The sequence below is a fragment of the Triturus cristatus genome, chromosome 4_2 (assembly GCF_964204655.1).
Source record: "Triturus cristatus chromosome 4_2, aTriCri1.1, whole genome shotgun sequence".
NCBI lineage: Eukaryota > Metazoa > Chordata > Amphibia > Caudata > Salamandridae > Triturus > Triturus cristatus.
In genome coordinates this window covers 736115683-736135131 of record NC_140586.1, presented here as the reverse complement: position 1 = coordinate 736135131, position 19449 = coordinate 736115683, and the positions used below count along the sequence as shown (strand labels likewise).

Genomic DNA, 19449 nt, shown 5'->3' with positions numbered 1-19449 from the left:
TTCTCCAGATGTTAGCTGCCTGTGCAGCAACCCTCTTTCCTGATTTTTCCAAGACCTTAGACTCTGTCTGGGGGAGGAGCATCACCCGTTGTCTGTGAGTTGGCTCTCTTCCGAGCATTGGAAACCACCAATGAGTCTAAAGGCAACTGTCCTTTTATGTAGGCAGGGTCCACAGGAGCTGGCCTATATTTTTTTTCAATTCGAGGGTTAAGGACTCTCGCCCTTGTGGTCTCCTTAAAAATGTCATTAGCTTGTTTGAGGACCCCCTTCAGCATGGGCAGAGTTTTGACAGATCTTTCTGAGGTAGAGAAGGTATCCATTAGAAAGTCGTCCTCAATAGGATCAGTGTGGAGCTGTACGTCATGATTGTTGGTGGCTCTTTCAATTAAGGCATTGAAAGCAGCCGTATCCTCCGTAGGAGACGTTTTCACCACATATGCCTGTATGTCTGGAGCAGTATGTGGGTCCCCTGCATCAGTATTGTCCACCCAAGGTTGGTTTAGGTCTTCAGGGTCAGTGTCCATAGGATAAGTGCCCTCTATATCATCAGCATCTCCAGCATCCACATTAGAGTGTGTGGGTGAGAATGACTGAGGTTCTGTGGCACAATATTGTAGTTGTTCCACTAGAACTGGTGATGTGGTTCTTTTTTTCTTTAATGGAATTTTGTAGGGCTCCATTGGTGTCTCTGTTACTATTTTCCGTTTGAACATGGAAAGTCTACCAGTATTGGCGTCGATAAAGTGCCTGGGATCCTCATCGTCGTGAGGTATCGCAACAGCTCTCTTTTCCGTTTGAATTCCTGTCGGTGCCTCGACATTTTTCGTCGGCTCGATAGGTTCTTGTGGGTCGAGACCCTTCTTGGCGTCGAACATTTGTGGTCGCACCGCTGGTGGGAGTCCGAACTTGATGTGCGTCGACGCGACATGAACCGCGCTGACCGCTTTTGGCTGCGGGGCCGTTTTTGCGCCAATCATGGAAGCTTTGGTTTGGATGCGTGATAACGACTCCGACACCTTCTGCTTTACAAAGGGAGACGGTGGCGTGGATTGGACACGGTCCTTCGACGCCTTTTTCGTTGTGGCATCAAGCCCCGTACCAGATGTCGTTTTCTGGACACGAAGACTGGAATGGGGTGGCTCACGAGGGCCGCTCTCCATATGTGTGTCGACGCTCCTTGGCGTCGATATTTTCGGGTCGGCAACCTTGACCTTGATCGTAGGTGCCGCCTTCGGCTCGACGTTCGCAAGACTCCTTTCGGCGTCGACAGCCTTCTTTGGTGTCTTCGGCTCCGAGGGCTTCGAGGCCTTGTTGCCGTGTAGAGACTCTTTCACTTTCGGTTTCGCTTTCGGTGCCGTTGCCTTCAGTTTCGATTCTCGTTGATCGAGTGATGGCGCTTTCGATACCGACGGCTCTTTAGGATAGTTCGGCGCCGGGCATTTATGCGGGGCGGAAGAACGAGAGGAATGATTTTGGGTAAGGCCTTGTGGCGATCCCGCGACCTGAGCCTTATCGAGTGTCTCTTTGGGCCCTGAGTGGACCTGTGGGCGTAGCTCCTCTTCCGAGCTATCCTCCTCGGCCCCAAGGGCCTCTCCGTCGTTTCCTACCTGTTCGACGACTTCATCTTCCTCTTCATCTAGAATATGTTCGTCCTCGGCATCATAGTCGGATTCACGCTCCGACACCGGATCCGATATCTCTCCTTGAACTTCAAAGTCCACGACCTCCTCATCTTCGGTCCCGAAGATGTTGTCCGGGTTTGGCGCTGCTTTCTGCGCCTCGAGCCGAGCTGCTCGACGAATGCGAAGTGTTTTCTTCGATCGAAACCTGGAGCACGCCATACAGGTGGCTTCGTCGTGGTTTGGAGGGAGGCACTAGTTGCACACCGGGTGCACGTTGAAGCGAGCATATTTAGCGTTGCAAAGAGGGCAACGCTTGAAGGGGCTATTCGATGTCTTTGGTTCCATCGTCGATCTTGATCGGCTCTGACATCGAAGGGCAAATGGCTAACTTCGAAGAAGATACTCGGCGCCGAACGAAAACGATACCGATGAGTAATAGGCCTAAATACTCTAAGAGCTAAGATTAGGACATCCGAACCCAATGGCGGAAAAAAACAATCTAAGGATGGAGGGGATGCCCATGCGCACTGTAGTCCAGGGGAGGAGCCACCTATCTCGTGATACTTCGAAGACTCTTCCAGGACAACAATCTGCAATCATCCGGACCCAACACTAGGCGGCGATCTATGCACAGATATTAATTCAGCAGCCCACATGCCTCGAACTCTGCAACTCCACTCATGATGAAAAGCGTAGCCTAACAAGTGCGGCATTGGACATTCCAATGCACAGAATTGCTGACATTGCGCGTTCTCTTCGTTGGCGAATAGATTTAACCAAGGCTCTCCCCACTGTTGAAAAAGACCTTGCACCACCTCCGAGTGAAGAAGCCATTCGTGATCCATCATGTACCTGCAGCTGAGTTCGTCCGCCCTGGCGTTCAGCGAACCTGCCAGGTGTTGAACCACCAGGGATATGCCCTGATGTTCCAGCCATGTCTAGAGATGGAGAGCCTCTTGACATAGGGTCCACAAACCCACCCCTTCCTGTATGTTGCAGTACCACATGGCGGTGGTGTTGTCTGTGAACACCTGCACTACTCTTCCCCGGAAAGAGGGAAGGAATGCTTTCAGCGCAAGACGGATCGCATAAGCTCCATAAGGTTGATGTGGAGCCCGGACTCCGCTGGAGACCAGAGGCCTCTGATCTCTGTCTCTCCCATGTGGCCGCCCCACCGTAGAAGTGATGCATCCGTCGCCACCGTGTACTCCGGTTGCAGAAGGGAGAGGAATCTGTCGTTGATCCAATCCTGGTTTGTTAGCCACCACTGCAATTGACGTGCAGTGCCCTCTGAGATCTGAAAGCAATCGGACAGATTCCCCTGATGCTGTGCCCACTGGAACTCCAGGTTCCACTGCAGAGCCCACATATGCCACCTGGCATGCTCTACCAGCAGGATGCAGGAGGCCATGAGGCCCAGCAGCCTCAGGGTCATTCTGATTGAAACCAGAGATAAAGGTTGAAAGATCGGAATCATAGCCCAAATATCCCGGACTCGCTGCTCCGGAGGATAAACGAGAAACTGCATTGTGTCCAGAACCGCGCCGATGAAAAGCAGCTTCTGAGAGGGAGTAAGGTGTGACTTCGGCACGTTCAAAGTGAACCCCAGCGAGATGGGAGACGACAGCCTGGGGCGAGCCTGCCTTCAACAGCCAGTCGTCGAGATAGGGGAAGACTGGAACAGCTGATCTGCGATGACTTTCGTGAACACCGAAGGGCACAGGTAAGGCCAAAGGGGAGCACGGTGAGCTGAAAGTGCTCGTGGCCTACCGTGAACCACAGAGAACGCCGGTGGGCGTGCCGGATGGGGATGTGAAAGTAAGCGCCCTGCAAGTCCAACGCTACCATCCAGTCTCCAGGGTCGAGGGCAGACAGAACTTGAGCTAGTGTCAACAATTTAAACTTCTCCAGGGGAAGCAGTTGACGTCCCTGAGATCCAAGATAGGACGCAGGCCTTTGTCCTTCTTGTACACCAGGAAGTAGTGGGAATAGTAACCACAACCTACTTCTGGGGAAGGAACTCACTTGATGGCTCCCTTGGCCAAGAGTGCTGCAACTTCCTGTTGGAGAAGGGCCAGATGATCCTCCAACATGCGATGGTGCTGAGGAGACATGGATGGAGGGGGTAGTCTCAAAGGGGAGGGAGTAGCCCCTTCGGACTATCTGCAAAACCCACCTGTCCGACCTGATGGTGCGCCAGTGGGAGAGGTGATGGCGAATCCTGCCGCCCACTGGCGATTGGTGGCCCTGAAAGGTCGGAGTACGAGGGTTTGGAGGCTGCTGCAGAGGGGGCTATGGTGGACTGGCCCGCCCGCTGGCCCCCTAGACCCACGGCGGTGGATCCCATGTCCCCGGCTGCGCAGGGGCTGAACAGCTTTCGCCAGCCTGTGGCTCTGGGTGGGACGTGGCGGGGCATCCCTTCCATAGCCACGAAAGGGTCGAAAGGCAGATTGTGCAGGGCGGGTGGTGGAGAGGACCAAGGACTTGGCCGTAGCCAGAGAGTCCCTAAAGCGCTCCAGCGCGTCGTCTGCCTTATCGCCGAACAGGGGACGGCCATCAAAGGGCATTTCCATAAGAGTAGCTTGGGCAACCCCTGAAAAACCATTGGACCTCAGCCAGTCGTACCTTCGAAGAGCTACCGACGTGGAAATCGTCCTGCCTAGCGAGTCGGCGGTGTCCAGTCCACAGCGAATAGTAAACTTTGCTGTGTCTCTCCCCGTGGCAACTGCAAGGGAGAGTACGGCCCGGGCCTCCTCCAGGCACGGTGGCATCACTTTCGCCACCGTATCACACACAGAGTGGGTGTAACTGCCCAACAGAAATGCAGTGTTTACCGACCGCAATTCCAAGCTGGAGGTAGAAAACATCATCTTCCCAAGGTGGTCCAGCTTTTTGGATTCCCTATCAGGTGGTGCGTTAGGGAATGCGCCTTTGGACGTGGAGGCTTGGATCACCAAGCTCTCATGGGAAGGGTGTTGGGAGATGAAAGAGGAGGAGCCCGGCGGTGGCGTCCGGCGATTATCCTGTTCACAGGAGCTCCTGTGTTGGGCCTGGACCAGGTGCCCAAAAGGATGTCAATGAGGGATTCATTGAACTGCAGCAGGGGCTTTGAAGAGCTTGCCGCCGGTTGAAGTACCTCTGTCAGGAGGTTAGTCCAGACCGTCATCGTAGGTAGCTCGAGGTTGAGAGCCTCGGCCGTCCTACGCAACACCACTGCGTAAGACACTCCCTCCTCCGTAGCCACGGTAGGAGGAGACAACATGCCATGGTCTGGGGAAGTATCCAGTCCACTGGCATCCCCCAACTCCTCTCGCCTGTCTGGATCATAGTCTAACTGGTCAGTTAAAGGGTCTCCAGACCCTTACCAGTCCTTCTCACCCTCCTCTGGTTGCCAATCTGGCCTAAAAGAACTAGGGTGGAACAAGGGCACAAAAGTACCCATTGGCGCCGGAACCGGCATCTGTCGACACCGGTCTGGCTCCGTGTCCACGTCAGGGCGGAGGCCGGAGTCGATGCCGGCTGGGGACACAAGCGGTGTCAGCTGCGGATGTGGTGCCGATGGAGTCGGCGACAGGGGAGGTGTAGTCAGGTCGACTGGTGCCGATCCAGGCCTGGATTGAAGGGGACTCTGCAGTGCCGGGGGCAAAGCTGCCGGCGTCAAAGACCCAGGGCCCCCAGCAGAGTCGGCAGGGCCCGAAAGCACGCCAGCAGAGTCGGACTGCCCAAAGATGGCATGCATCGCTTCGTAGAAACTCCGAAGCTGGGCTGGGGTCACACCGGGTCCCAGAAAAGGAGGAAAACCCGGGGTTGACCCAGCGGGCTCTGCACGCACAGCCGCGGGAGGGGCACCACTGGCATCCATCGTCGCGTCAGCCAACGGACGGGGATAAGTCAAAGAGCGACAATGCTTCTTTGACTGCTTCTTGAGCTTTGACTTACCGGAGGAGTGTGAAGACTTGGATGAAGATTGGTGGCGGCTTCGCGACCGGTCCCTCGACCTCCCACACGACCGGGAACTCGAGCGGCGCGGAGCAGACTGCCTGGCCTCGGAAAGCGTTGGGACCGCTCCCGCAAAGACTTCGGGTTCATGGTCCGGCAGTTGGAACACGACTTAAGAGTCGTGGTCAGGTTCCAGGCAGAACGGGCACACATGGTACGGATCCGTCACTGACATCAACCGTCGGCAGGACCTGCGAGACTTGAAACCGGGCAACCATAACGTGCACCAGGAGTCAAAGACTCAAAAACGACGTCAACAAAAGTCGGCAAAACGTCAGTCAAACCGTGACTGGAGGTACTGCACTCTCCAGATATGCGCTGGCTTGCGCGGAAAAAGAAAGAACTGACGTTAGCGCGAGAGGGCGGTGTCTAAGTAGCTTCCGCGATGTCATCCTCTCGAGCACGATGCCAACGATGAATGCGGAGCCGACCGACGCCACCTTTCGACACGCAGGGGTACTTCTGATGAAAAAAATTGTCCAGGTCCAGTCTGACGCCTGGGGGTAATTCTAAGGCAAGGAACGTATAACTAATTGTCTCTTTCAGATTTGTATTTTCTATCTAAAATGGCTCTATAAGGGGTATTTTTATAAGCTTGTACTTTCTTCCGCGGATTAATAAGCGTTTTGTTTTCTTTACATTTTTTATATTCACAACGACATTGCAATCCCCGCAGACACGTCGCGAAAACCTAACACAAAGGAAGACATTCAATGACCACTAACACATCCAAAAGAACAAGTTACTTACCTTCGGTAACGATATATCTGCAAGAGACATATTAGTTATGCATTCCTTACCTTAGAATTACCCCCAGGCGTTGGACTGGATCCGGAGTATTTTTCTTCAGCAGTACCCCTGTGCGTCGGTATATGGTGTCGATAGACTCCACGTTCATCGTTGCCCTTCTGATCGCCGGAATGACATTGCGGTATCTACTTACATGCCACCCCTGCACGTTGACATCAGTTCTTTACACGACATTCCACGCCAGAAGCGCAGAGCCATGGAAGACACTGACCACTAGTGCACAAAACTAGGGCCCTGATAGGGTGTCCCTTACTCTAGAAGTCAGTTCACAGAACAGGGAGGTTGGGTGAGGCGGTAAGGAATCTATAATTTATCTGTGTCTCTTACAGATATATCGTTACCGAATGTAAGTAACTTGTTCATCTGAAAGAGACTAAAGGTATGGATTCCTTACCTTAGCATAGACACCCCAGCAATACCAACCCCCGAGGTGGGTCTGCAAACCAAGTTCATACCAGAAAGTCCTGAAGAACGGAGCGGCCAAAGAAGCTGTCTCTCCGGACTTGGCTGTCTAGGCAGTAATGTTTAGTGAATGTATGCAATTAAGCCCACGTGGCTGCCTGGCAGATGTCATCAATGGGGACTCCAAGTCCCAAGGCATTAGTGGCTGCCATTGCCCTGGTGGAATGGGCGCTCAACCCTACTGGAGGTTCCTTTTTCGCCAAGGAATAACAAATTTGAATGCAAAGAACAACCCATTAAGAGATGGTTCGTTTTTGGCACGGCCCGACCTTTCTTGGCACCCACATAGCAAACAAAGAGCTGATCATCCACCCGGAATTGTTTTATGCGATCCAGATAAAATGATAGCGCATGTTTTGGATCCAGACGGTGGAAACCCTCCTCCTCTTTAGAAGGATGCGGAGGTGGGAAGAAGGTGGGCAAAGTAATGGTCTGTCCTAAGGGGAAAGAGGTAACCACTTTGGGAAGAAAAGAAGGTCTAATTCGATGGACAACCTTGACCGGATGAACAGCAAGGAAAGGAGGTTTAGAAGAAAAAGCCTGAAGCTCACTCACCCTGCGAGCAGAGGTGATGGCAACCAAAAAACCAGCATTGGCATAGCCAATAGGTCTCGCCTTTGGGACCTTATAAGTGTTTAGCCATGCAACAGTTGCATAACTAAATACTTATAAGGTCCCAAAAGCGAGACCTATTGTCTATGCAAAGCGGCCGCGAAAGTGAAAGTGATCGCGATCACGATTAAACATCAAAGCGGCCGTGAGGCCGCAAAAGTGAAAGTAATCGCGGTAAAGCGCGGCGCGCACATGCACTGTAGCTCTAGGCTGGCCTGGTAGCACTTTTTGGAGCCCTCTCAATAAGTCTTGCCAGACCAGCGCATGCGCTCGGTCAGGCGAGACCTAATCAGTTTTTAGAGTCAAGAGTCTGAGAGGAAAATTATGTAGTGGCTCGAACGGAGTGCACATAAGGTAAGTCAGAGCAAGGTTCGAGTCCCACTGGGGCATTACGAAAGGAATAGGAGGAAACAGGTGAGTAATGCCCTTAAAGGGACTTGAAAAGAGAAGGTTGATCAGGAAGGCGAAGAAAGATAGCCCTCGAGGGTGGGCCAAAGGAAGCAGGAAGAGGAGAACCTCAGAAAGGGGGGCAGAAAGGAGATTCACAGCCTTTGCTGCGCACCATGCCACAAATTTGTTCCATCTACAGGTGTATACTGTTTTAGTAGAGGGATGCCTGGCTGCAAGGATAACACTACAGACTTCAGGAGGAAGGCCGAAGGCTGTGAACTGTCGCCGCTCAATCTGCTGGACAGGTTCTTGTGGAGGACCATCCTCTGCAGCTGCAACAGAATATCCTCTCGAAGAGTCTGACTTATCGGAGGATCTATGGTCCTGTTCAATAGCTCAGGATACCAGACTCTTCATGCCCAGTCCGGAGCCACAAGAATTACTTAGGCCCGGTTGTGCTTGAGCTTCTTCAGCACTCTGGGCAGAAGCAGTATAGGCGGATAAAAAAAACGCAACTCCACTTGCGACGAAAAGCATTGCCTAGCGAGTGCCGCCTTGGAAATTCCAATGAGCAGAACTGCTGACATTGCGCGTTCTCTTTGGTGGCGAATAGATCTAACCAAGGCTCTTCCCACTGCTGAAAGAGACCGTGGACCATGTCCGACTGAAGACGCCATTTGTGATCCATCAAGCAGCAGGCGGCTGTGCTCGTCCGCCCTGGCGTTCACGGAACATGCCAAGTGTTGAACCACTAGGGACATGCCCTGACGTTCCAGCCACGTTCAGATTCGGAGAGCCACTTGACATAGGGTCCACGACCCAGCCCTGTTTGTTGCAGTACCACATGACGGCAGTGTTGTCCTTGAACACCTGCACTACTCTTCCTTTGCAGAAATAAGGAATGATTTCAGTGCAAGACGGATTGCCCAGAGCTCCAGCTGGTAGATGGGTAGCCCGGGATCTGCAGGAGACCAGAGGCCTCTGATCTCCGCGTCTCCCATGTGGCTGCCCCATCCCAGAAGTGACGCATCTCTCACCACTGTGAAGTCTGGTTGGGTAAGGTGGAGGGATCTGCCATTGATCCAATCCTGGTTTGTTAGCCACCACTGCAATTGACGTGCAGTGCCCTCTGAGATCTGAAAGCAATCGGACAGATTACCCTTGATGCTGTGCCCACTGGAACTTCAGGTTCCACTGCAGAGCCCACATATGCCACCTGGCATGCTCTACCAGCAGGATGCAGGAGGCCATGAGGCCCAGCAGCCTCAGGGTCATTCAGACCGAAACCAGAGATATAAAGGTTAAAAAATCGGAATCATAGCCCGAATATCCTGAACTCGCTGCTCGGGAGTATTGGCCTGAAACTGCACTATATCCAGAACTGCTCCGATGAAAAGGAGCTTCTGAGATGGAATTAGGTGTGACTTCGGCACGTTGATAGTGAACCCCAGCGAGTGCAGGAGGTCGGCCGTAGTCTGGAGGTGGGAAATGACAGCCTGAGGCAAACTCTACTTCAACAGCCAGTCGTCGAGATAGGGGGAAGACTGGAACCCCTGATCTGCATAGATGAGCTGCGACCACCGTCATCACGTTTGCAAACACCCAAGGGGCACTGGTAGGGCGAAAGGGGAGCCTGGTAAACTGAAAATGCTTGTGCCTACCGTGAAACGTAGGTCACGCCGATGGGCCGGCAGGACAGGGATGTGAAAAAAGGGTCTAGCAAGTCCAACGCTACCATTCAGTCTCTGGGGTTGAGGTCAGATAAGACCCGAGGACAATGTCAACATTTTGAACTTCTCCTTCCGCAGGAAGCGGTTGACGTCCCTGAGTTCCAAGATAGGACGCAGGCCTTAGTCCTTCTTGGGCACCAGGAAGTAGTGGGAATAACAACCACAACCTACTTCTGGCACAGGGACTTTCTTGATGGCTCCTTTGGCAAAGAGAGCCGGAACTTCATGACGGAGAAGGACTAAGTGACCCTACGACATGCGATGGAGTGTTGGTGGCATGGAGGGAGAGGGTAGTCTCGAAGGGGAGGGAGAAGCCCTTTCGGACTATCTGCAAAACCCACCTGTCTTACGTGATGTTGTGCAAACAGGGGAGATGATGCCACCCACTGGTTTGTCCTGCCACCCACTGGCAACTGGTGGCCCTGAAAGCTCAGACTAGGAAGGCTTGGAGGCCGAGGCAGAGGGTGCACTGGTGGACTGGCCTGCCCACTGGCCCTTAGACCCACATCGCTGGGTTCCACGTATCCGGCGAGGTTGAGTAGATTGTGCCGGCCTGTGGCCCTTGGTGGAACGTGTTTGGGCGCCCCTTCCGTAGCCACAAAAGGGGCGAAAGACTGACTGAACAGGGCAAGGGGTGGCAGCGAGGCCCAAGGATCTGGCCGTATCGAGCGCATTGTCCGCCTTGTCGACAAACCGGCGCTGGCCATCAAAAGGCATGTCCAAAAGGGTCAATTGGACATCCCCGGAAAAGCCAGCTGACCTGAGCCAGGCGTATAAATCGTTCTACCTAGCGAGTCGGCTGTCTCCAGCCCACATCGAATGGTGAACCTCGCTGCGTCTCTACCCTCAGCAACCGCACGGGTGAGTACAGTCCGGGCCTTCTTTGGGCACTGTGGCAGCACTTGTGCAACCGTGTCCCACACAGAGTGGGTCTTGTCGCCGAAGGGACATGCTGTGTTCACAGACCGCAGTCCTAAGCTGGCGGTAGAAAACATCTTCATCCAAAGATGATCTCGCTTCTTGGATTCCCTATCTGGGGGGAGCAGCAGGGAACGTGCCTTTTGGAGGTTGAGGCTTGGACCACCAAGCTCTCAGGAGTAGGGTGATGGGAAAGGCAAAATGGGGTCGCCCGGGGCCGAGCAGTGGCGTCGGGCAATCATCCTATCTACAGGAGCCCCTGTGCTGAGCTTGAACCAAGTTCCCAGAAGTATGTCGGTGAGGGCCTCATTGAACGGCAGCAGGGGCTGCGAGGATGCCGCTGCCGGCTGACGCACCTCAGTCAAGAGGTTAGTCCTGACTGCCACCATAGGAAACTCAAGGCCCAAGGCCTCAGCCGCCCTACTCAACACCACAGCGTAGGAGGCTCCCTCTTCCATGGCCCCGGTAGGGGGAGAAAGTATTCCAAGGGCTGGAGAAGTATCCAGACCATTGGCATCACCCAACTCCTCTCTTCAGTCCAGCTCTTCTAGCTGGTCTGCCAGAGGGTCCACAGACTCCTGGAATGCCAGAATAGAACAGTGTACAAAAGTACCGGTACCGACATCGATCGACGCCGGTCTGGCTCCATGTTCAGATCGAGGGGGAAGCCGGGGTTGATGCCGGTCGGGGACACAACCGGCATTGGAGTCAGCGGAGGTGTCGTCAGTGGATCGTCTCAGGGGGAGGTGTCGTGAGGTCAAACGGTGCCGATCCGGACCCAGGCCTGGATCCCTGGGGGCCCTGCGGCCCCAGAGCCGCTGGCATAGAAGGCCTAGAGTCCCCAACGGAGTCCGTGGGGCCCAAAGGCGCGCCGGTGGAGTCAGGCTGCCCAAAGATGGAGAGGAGGGCTTCGTAAAAAGCACGAAGCTGGGCAGGAAATGCTCCGGCTCCTGGGAAGGGAGGGAAGCTCGGAGCAGGCTCTGAGGGCGGAGCTGAAGGATGACACCCTTCTGCAGTGCATCGGCCGATGGATGGGGAGAAGGTAAAGAGCGACGGTGCTTCTTCACCTTCTTTTTGTTCTTCGACTTACCCGAAGATGAAGACTTCGAACATGAATGATGATGGTGACTCCGCGAACGGTCCCGCGACCTCCCTCTCGACCGGGACATTGAGTGGCGCGGAGCTGACTACTGGGCCTTCAGAAGCTTTCAACTGCTCCCGCAAAGACTTCGGGTTCATGGCCCGACAGTCAGAGCACGACTTCGGGTCGTGGTCGTGCTCCATGGAACCAGAGGCACACGAGGTGTTAGTCCGTGACCGACATCAACTCGTGACAAGGTTTGAAGCCGGTACATCGATGGGACATCCCTACGTGCACCAGGAGTCGAACGACTCGAAAAGATGACGTCAAAAGTCAAAAAAGCTTTAGTCAAAAAGTGACTAAGGGTACCGCCCTCTCTGGATCTGCGCAGGCTGGTGCAGAAAAAGAAAGAACTGACATCAGCGCGCAGGGGTGGCGTCTAAGTAGATACCGCAACGTCATTCCAGCAGCTATCACCACGCCAACGACGAATGAGAAGTCGACCGATGCCACCTACCGACGCGAAGGGGTGCTGCTGAAGAAAAATTCTCCGGATCCAGCCTGACACCTGGGGGTAATTCTAAGGTAAGGAATCTATAACTAATAGTCTCTTTCAGATTATAAAATATGCTCTTTTTGAATTTGTCTTGTGGTGGTTGAATATGTGTGATCTCTAAGCGGTCGGGTCACGAAAAGTAGCAGTTCACAATATCCTGTCAAGGCCAAAGGAAATTTTGGGTCTACCTACTGCTGATGTCTGAGGAGAGACCCATGCATACTTCGGATAACAACCCTGTGTTTTGATGTATGCTCTTTGGTCAAGCATGGATTGTGAGCCTCTGGCGTGACTTACCAGTCTTGATCATGCTGGGTCAATAAGTATGTACAGAGTATAATGTTATAGGAGGTGAGGGTCAGCATGTGTGTTGTATCTGTGAATACTATGGATTCAACAGTAGTCCCAAGATGTAAAGTGGATGTTAGTTGGGGGGTCGAAAAGGTGAAACGCATATATATTGTAAGCATTATACTGTAAATTCCGGGTATACTGCAGTCGGTCTGCAATAAAGCTCAGTTAAAAAAGAAGGTTGCTACAAAGTATAAAGAGAGTGCTTGCTGAGTGGGAAACCCCCTACCTTTGGTTGCTTAGTATTTTGATTTTTGAAGACCCCAGCATTTACTCTAAAGGAATAAGTCATATTGCAACACATGCAGCGCCAGTATAATACTCACATGCACGCTGAGGATTTTACTGTCAGGTCCTCTATGAGACTTAAACCAATTAACCATCTCAGCTTTTGAGAATGTATTTAAAGCATCAATCTGAAAGAAAAAAAAATGTTAAAAACAAATCTCTTTTACTGGCTGCCATATTTGTTTTACCACTTCCCTAGCTGCAAACAATTTAAAACACTAATGCATGAACAATTTAATGGATAAAACCATTGTCAAGTCTTTACATTATGTGGAACATATTTAGAATAGACAAAGAAATTAAAAAAACCTGTTAATTTTACATGTTAATCTTGTAATATTTTGGGGAAATTCAATATAAAGGTTTGTGTTTTTCTAACAGATTCTAAAATGTTTTTATCGAATGTAATCAAAAAAATATTCACCAGTATGTTTAAGTGTTTTTTAAATGTGTTAACTAATGCAAGCAAGCACTTTTAACACCTACAAATTAGCATCAAATGTAAATAGTGTTGTATTTGGACAGAGCAAAGCTATTTACTTAAAGCATACACAATTCCTAAAATAGAAGCTCAACATTGCCAGAAGGTCATAATTCTTCAGGAACAACATTCTTTCAAGTTTAAACAACCAAAATGAAGACAACATTTTATCAAGACCTTCCTGTGCTACTGAGAGAGCTTTGAACGTTGAGTGAAAATATTCATCTGGTGCCCTGTCTCTCAACTTATAATTTCATTGCATAAGTTCAAAATACAAATCCCAACTAAGGTAAAATAGCACAGAGATCCTATTTTGGCATGGATTCTAGTAACAAGAACTGCAAGAATGAAATGAACTACTGATGTTATCTTAAACGAATAGCTCAATAAACTACCTCATGTGAAAGTCGGTCAAAGAGATATTGCTGTGTTACAATTTCACTCCAGTTTCTGTCCACCTCTTCTCCAAGATGGGTGTCCTCACACTCTTTCAGCTTAATGAGGGAAGAAACCTGGGCAAACAAAAAACTGAATGTCTTACCAAGGTGATACATTTTTGCATTTTACGGACCAAGACAAAACACACGAGTTTGACCTCTCAGAAGTTACCATACGGGCATTTGTTGGAAGAACGTTGCCCTTTTCCAACTCTTTACATACGTTTTCAAAAAAATGTTAAAGTTAGTAGTTTGTTCAATTGTATGCGATCGGATTACCCCACAATCATGTGTTGATCAGACTAAGTCAGGGCTTATCAGATGATGACAAAATTAGCCATATTAACACAGTCAACGATTGCTTTAAAATATGCTTTTTCATTGAACAATGAAGTGTAGCTTTTGTTAATTTTCAGTTGAGCACATTAACATCACAACACAGATCTAAAACACAGCACCCGTTCCTTACCTGCTGTGGGCTGCAACACAATACCGCAGTCATAAAACTTAAGTTTGATGTAGCAGGTATTACATATATTGTATGCAATTCAGCAAATGAATTGCACTTTTTCTCTTGACGAAAGAAAAAGCGTGGCAAATAAAATGATCAATTGCTTATTTGATAAGAAAACTGTGTATATTGAGAGGTATAGGCGGTAGGTGGATATTATGTGAAAAGAATTAGTAAGAGAAGAGTAATTGAAAACAACAGCAGTATCTTTCGTTAAATATTATCACACAGCAATGAAAACAAATTAATATGGAAACTTATTTCTTCGAAAAAGAATAAAGGTGTAGATTTTGTAGACGACAATGTGATGAATCATCTACATCTTAAAGCTTTGCTTCAAGAATTATAGATTTCAGAGAAGATTTATTTGCCTTCCTTCACAAAGACGGACCAGAAATACTTGCCCTGGCGAATGAGTTACTTACCTTCGTTAACAATGTATCTGGTAGAGACTCAGTCTAGCCGCAGATTCCTTATCTTAGAATATCCCCAGGCATCAGACTGGATCGGGAAAACTTTCCACAGACGCGCCTCTCTGCGTCAGGGGGGTACAAAAGGGGGTGGTGATGGACGGAGCATCAGAACCAATCAAACACTCACACTCAGTCAACAGATCTGGGTTTAATCCATCACCGTTCTTTAGCCCACTCTGCAACCCCAGTTCAGACATGGCCATATGCAAATCAGTCTGATCCTGTGCCTCATGGGAACAGTCCAGCCCGAACTGCCAAGCCATGACTTCCCTGGACCGGAAACAAGCTTCCTAGGACCGGTTTCTGGCATTTCAGCCATCTTCAGCCAGGCTTGCTTGAATCAAGTGGCAAAGTGAGCAAGGGACTCAACGTCTGAGCATACCCTGCCAACTTATGGCGAACAAAGCGGTACAAAAGGGGGTGGTGATGAACGGAGCATCAGAACCAATCAAACACTCACACCCAGTCAACAGATCTGGGTTTAATCCATCACCGTTCTTTAGCCCACTCTGCCACCCCAGTTCAGACAAGGCCATATGCAAATCAGTCTGACCCTGTGCCTCATGGGAACAGTCTAGCCCGAACTGCCAAGCCATGCCTTCCCTGGAATGGAAACAAGCTTCCTAGGACCGGTTTCTGGCATTTCAGCCGTCTTCAGCCAGGCTTGCTTGAATCCGGTGGCAAAGTGAGCAAGGGACTCAACGTCTGAGCATACCCTGCCAACTTATGGCGAACAAAGCGGTACAAAAGGGGGTGGTGATGGACGGAGCTCACTTTGCCACTGGATTCTCCGTAGGTCCTCCAGGTAGGCCTATAATATCTGGAATCGGAGGACCTACGGAAAATTTAGCAGAAATTGTGAATAACCTGCCTTCTTATATCAGGGATTCTAAGCATGTACTCAACATTCTAAATGATCTCACTTGGGACCATGGCATGAGATTTGTTACAATGGACGTGGTCTCATTGTACACAAATATTTTACATGAACATGGGATCCAAGCACTGAAATACTTCCTGTACCGAAGGCCTGTTGAATTACTTGAACACTCAGAGATGTTAATAAAGATGTCACAACTTATCCTTGAAAATAATGCCTTCATTTTCAATGATGAATGGTATTTACAGACCTGCGGTGTGGCGATGGGTTCCAGATTTGCTCCGTCTCTGGCATGTCTCTTCATGGGATTTTTCGAGGCGGATTGTAGGAGAGTAGGGTCTGCTTTCTATGTTCACCCCCACTTTTTGCTTTTGCTTCACTGGTTTTCGACTTAGATGTGGCTGTGGGCCTGCCAATCAGACCCACAACCCAGCTGTTCTCTCTCTAAATTGATACTATGTACTTTAGGTGCATAACCCAATTGGTTAGGATCACCTTATTGGCCCCTGTACAGTGTACCTTAGGTACCCAGGGCATAGGTGTACCCTAGGCCTACCAGGGGCTGCAGCATGTATTATGCCACCCCTGGTCTGGCCTTCCATTATGACACAACTGGCTGATCACTCAGCTGGGGCAAGGTCGTGTAATCACCCCTTGCTTAGGTGTAGTATTCCTATACCTACCTTATATATAGACACCTGTGTACCTATCAGCCACTCCTATGGCAGGCCTTAACAATCCTGGAGGCAGAGTGCTTGGTAACATGTGAGATGGTGCTCTAGCATGAGCTGAGCCTGTCTGCAGCTTTCGGAACCATGTCCTTATAGCTGTTCTATGATATAGCCTACCATATACTCTTAAAGTGCCTTATAATCTTAAACGGTTATGGTAACTATGGTTTGGCTTTATCAAAACATGTAGTGTAAAGTGTCTAACACTTTGGAATAATACCCCCATCCCAACTCTGGGGATGAGGATATTATCCCTCCCTTCTAGAGGGAGAAGACATGTTGAAACCTACTTACCCGGTTAAAGTTAACCAGAGCCCCAGCATCACAAAATGGAAGTTGCTGCCACGACACAAGTCTGACCTCCTGCTGCTGGGAGTGATCCCGGCACGGGAGGCTTGGACAATAGGTTTCCTGCCTTGGGAGGTGCGAGCACCACCCCAGACAGGCCTTAGTGTATTGGGGCAGGGAGGGATGAAAGAAACGAGACACTGACTGGGGCACACAAGGTGTCCCATGCATAGTCCAGTTCAAACCGGTGCTGGGGCACACCAGCCCCAGTCCTGGCGCAAAACTGGACAAAGGGAAGGGGGTGTAACCACCCCCCTCCCAGGTCCCACCCATAAGGCGTGACCTAGCAGGCAACCCAGCCCCCCAGATTAGTATAAGAGTGGTAGCTGGGCCCCAGGAGATTAGATTATCCTGAACCTGCAACTTGAACAGAAACTCTGGACCTTCGACATTCGACGAAAGAAGAAGACTGAAGAATCTCCCTTGTGGCCAAGGAGTGGCTACCCTGTGCAAACAGGCACCATCAAGAGACTTACCCTTTGCTTTGCTGAAGTTCTACGAGGGACCGACTGCAGAGCCCGACCAGAGCCTTGACTTCCAGACTTCTCTGACCCTGATCCACATCCACAGCCGAGCTGAGATCCGTGGAGGCGACGAGAGACGTGGGACGGGTTACCTGGGAAAAGTGGCGAGTATCTTCCAGCGCAGCTTCTGAGGCACCCTCGAAGTTGTGCACCGGGGATTGAGAAGCCCCAACCCCAAGCACCATCTGCACCGAAGATCAGCCCCCCACACTCCACGAGTCCTGCGTGGGGCCCTTCTGCATTTTCCTGCTTGCCGCGTCTGTCCGGTTGCTTGCCCGTTGGCTAGCGGCCTTTGCGACGACACACCTTTGAACTTCCACTGCTGGTTTAGGTCCTCCAGACTGGCTCCTGCTCCTCTGCAAAAGAGAAGCACCCCAGACCTTCCTGGTCTGCACCCGAAGCAAGTCCTCCATTCTTCGTGGGTTCCGCTTGCCAAGGCTTGGTGAGTCCTAGTTCGACTTCGACGCCGCCGACAGCAAGAGCCTTTGTGGGACAGCTCGCCTCCTGGTCCTGGTCGTCCTCGACGTCTCCTGGTACCCGTGGCTGCTGCGACAAGCTTCACCTCTTCACCTGCAATCTTCACGATATCGCCTGGTTCCTTCCTGGTTCCACGTGGTCACTGGCTAGTGACCTTGACTCTGTCCCTTCTGCTTGCAGGTATCCTTCCTTCTTGATCCCGGCCTTGGGATCCACCGGACACTCTGCACTGACTGCCTGTCAGCAACTTTCCTTCAGGCATCCATAGAAGTCCACGACGAAACCCGACGCAAGTTCACACCTATGCACCCGCAGCCCGTGGGCTAGGTAACTTGGGTACTTCGGTGCTCACAAGGGTAGTGACTATCCTAGGGTCTAGTTTCCGAGTCTCGACTTTCTAGCTACTCCAGAAGTGTCCTAAAACTGCTTATTTCAGAACTGTACTATTTCTATCGATTATACGCATTACGCGTGAGTGTTTCCACTCTGCACCTGAATCCCGTGGGCCTCCCACTTCCTAACTGTTGGTAGTGTAGTGTAGCCCCAGCGATTCCCTAGGCCTATTCTATTTGCGTGACAGTGGTCCTTATACCACTTCTTTAGTATATGGTTTGCGTGGCCCCTAGGGCCTAACTGTATTACTTACCTGTGTGACTTAATGTATGCTTGAATAAGACTGTGTTGTACTTACCTCGAATCTCATAAAGAGTGCTAAGGGTTTGACTAGAATAAATACACTTTATTTTATATATATATATATCTGTTGTGGTGTCCTTTCATTTGGTATTCAAGGGATTATATATGGTATCACAGCTGGCTTCACATGCCATTCAGAGTTTAGCCTAAGACTGCTCTTGTCCATGCTACCACTAGGATAGCTGGTCTATAAGGTTGACTTTACAACCAATCACCATAAGGGTTGTTTGGACAGATATAAGGTGTACACTAGAACTAGTGACATCATACATCAGGCCAACTTCTCACATTGGATCATGGAAGTGGAGTGAGTGTAGGCCCCGGAGAAGGCTTTGTTGTGGGTCAGAGTGTCCAACTGGCACTGAGGGGGATTGCGTTGGCCATAATCCAGATGTAGGTCTTATTGACTCCTTGCGGCTCTCAAGCACACCAGAAGGAGTAGGAAGAGATCCAAAGAGTCGGAGCATCGTCTTTCGGAACACTTGGATTTGCCTCTGTCGCAGGCAGCCCCGGAAACTCGCGCTGTGCCAGGATAATGGGATGTGCTACGAAGTTGATTGACTTTGGGAATGAGATCTAGACATATGATAATGCCCTCTTGCCTTTTCAGATGTATGAGTGGCAAGAAGGGACTGAGTCCCAAATGGATGTTTACAATTTTGTTTTCCTTACCAGAGGATTTGGAGTGTGAGAACGACTGATCTTAGGACCGACTTCTGTACCCAGAAAGGAACTGAGTCTGGCCCTTGGACTTGGGCCAGTCACGGCGCAGGGATTTCAGATGTTCAGCTACATGAAGTTTCAGTGCGTGATCCTCCATAACCTTCGGATTCGTAGGTGTGCAGTCACTGCAGGCCTTTGAGTCGTGGATCAACCCCAGGCATCATAGCAAACCTGATAAGGATCTATCAAGGACATTTGCTTGCGACAGTCCCCACAAGGTTTGTACGCAGGAGTCTTGGGAGGTGAAATTATCCTTGCACACTGGTATTAGTCAAATCTTATGAGGTAAACTGAGTCTGAAGGGATGAGAGGAAGCTCCAAATCAGAGTCTGGTGGAATGGAAAGAAAG

At 50.6% G+C, this 19449-nt stretch overlaps 1 protein-coding gene across 1 annotated transcript in view; it reads right to left on the bottom strand.

The window, feature by feature from the left end:
* The window catches only part of NRDC (nardilysin convertase), a 1316087-nt gene that overhangs the window by 52716 nt on the left and 1243922 nt on the right, over positions 1-19449 (bottom strand). Inside the window, exons 29-30 of the mRNA XM_085602630.1 lie at positions 13696-13812; positions 12858-12947 (exon numbers count right to left, since the gene is read on the bottom strand). Of these exons, the coding sequence (XP_085458756.1) occupies positions 12858-12947; positions 13696-13812 (207 nt within the window). The remainder of the gene's footprint in view (positions 1-12857; positions 12948-13695; positions 13813-19449) is intronic.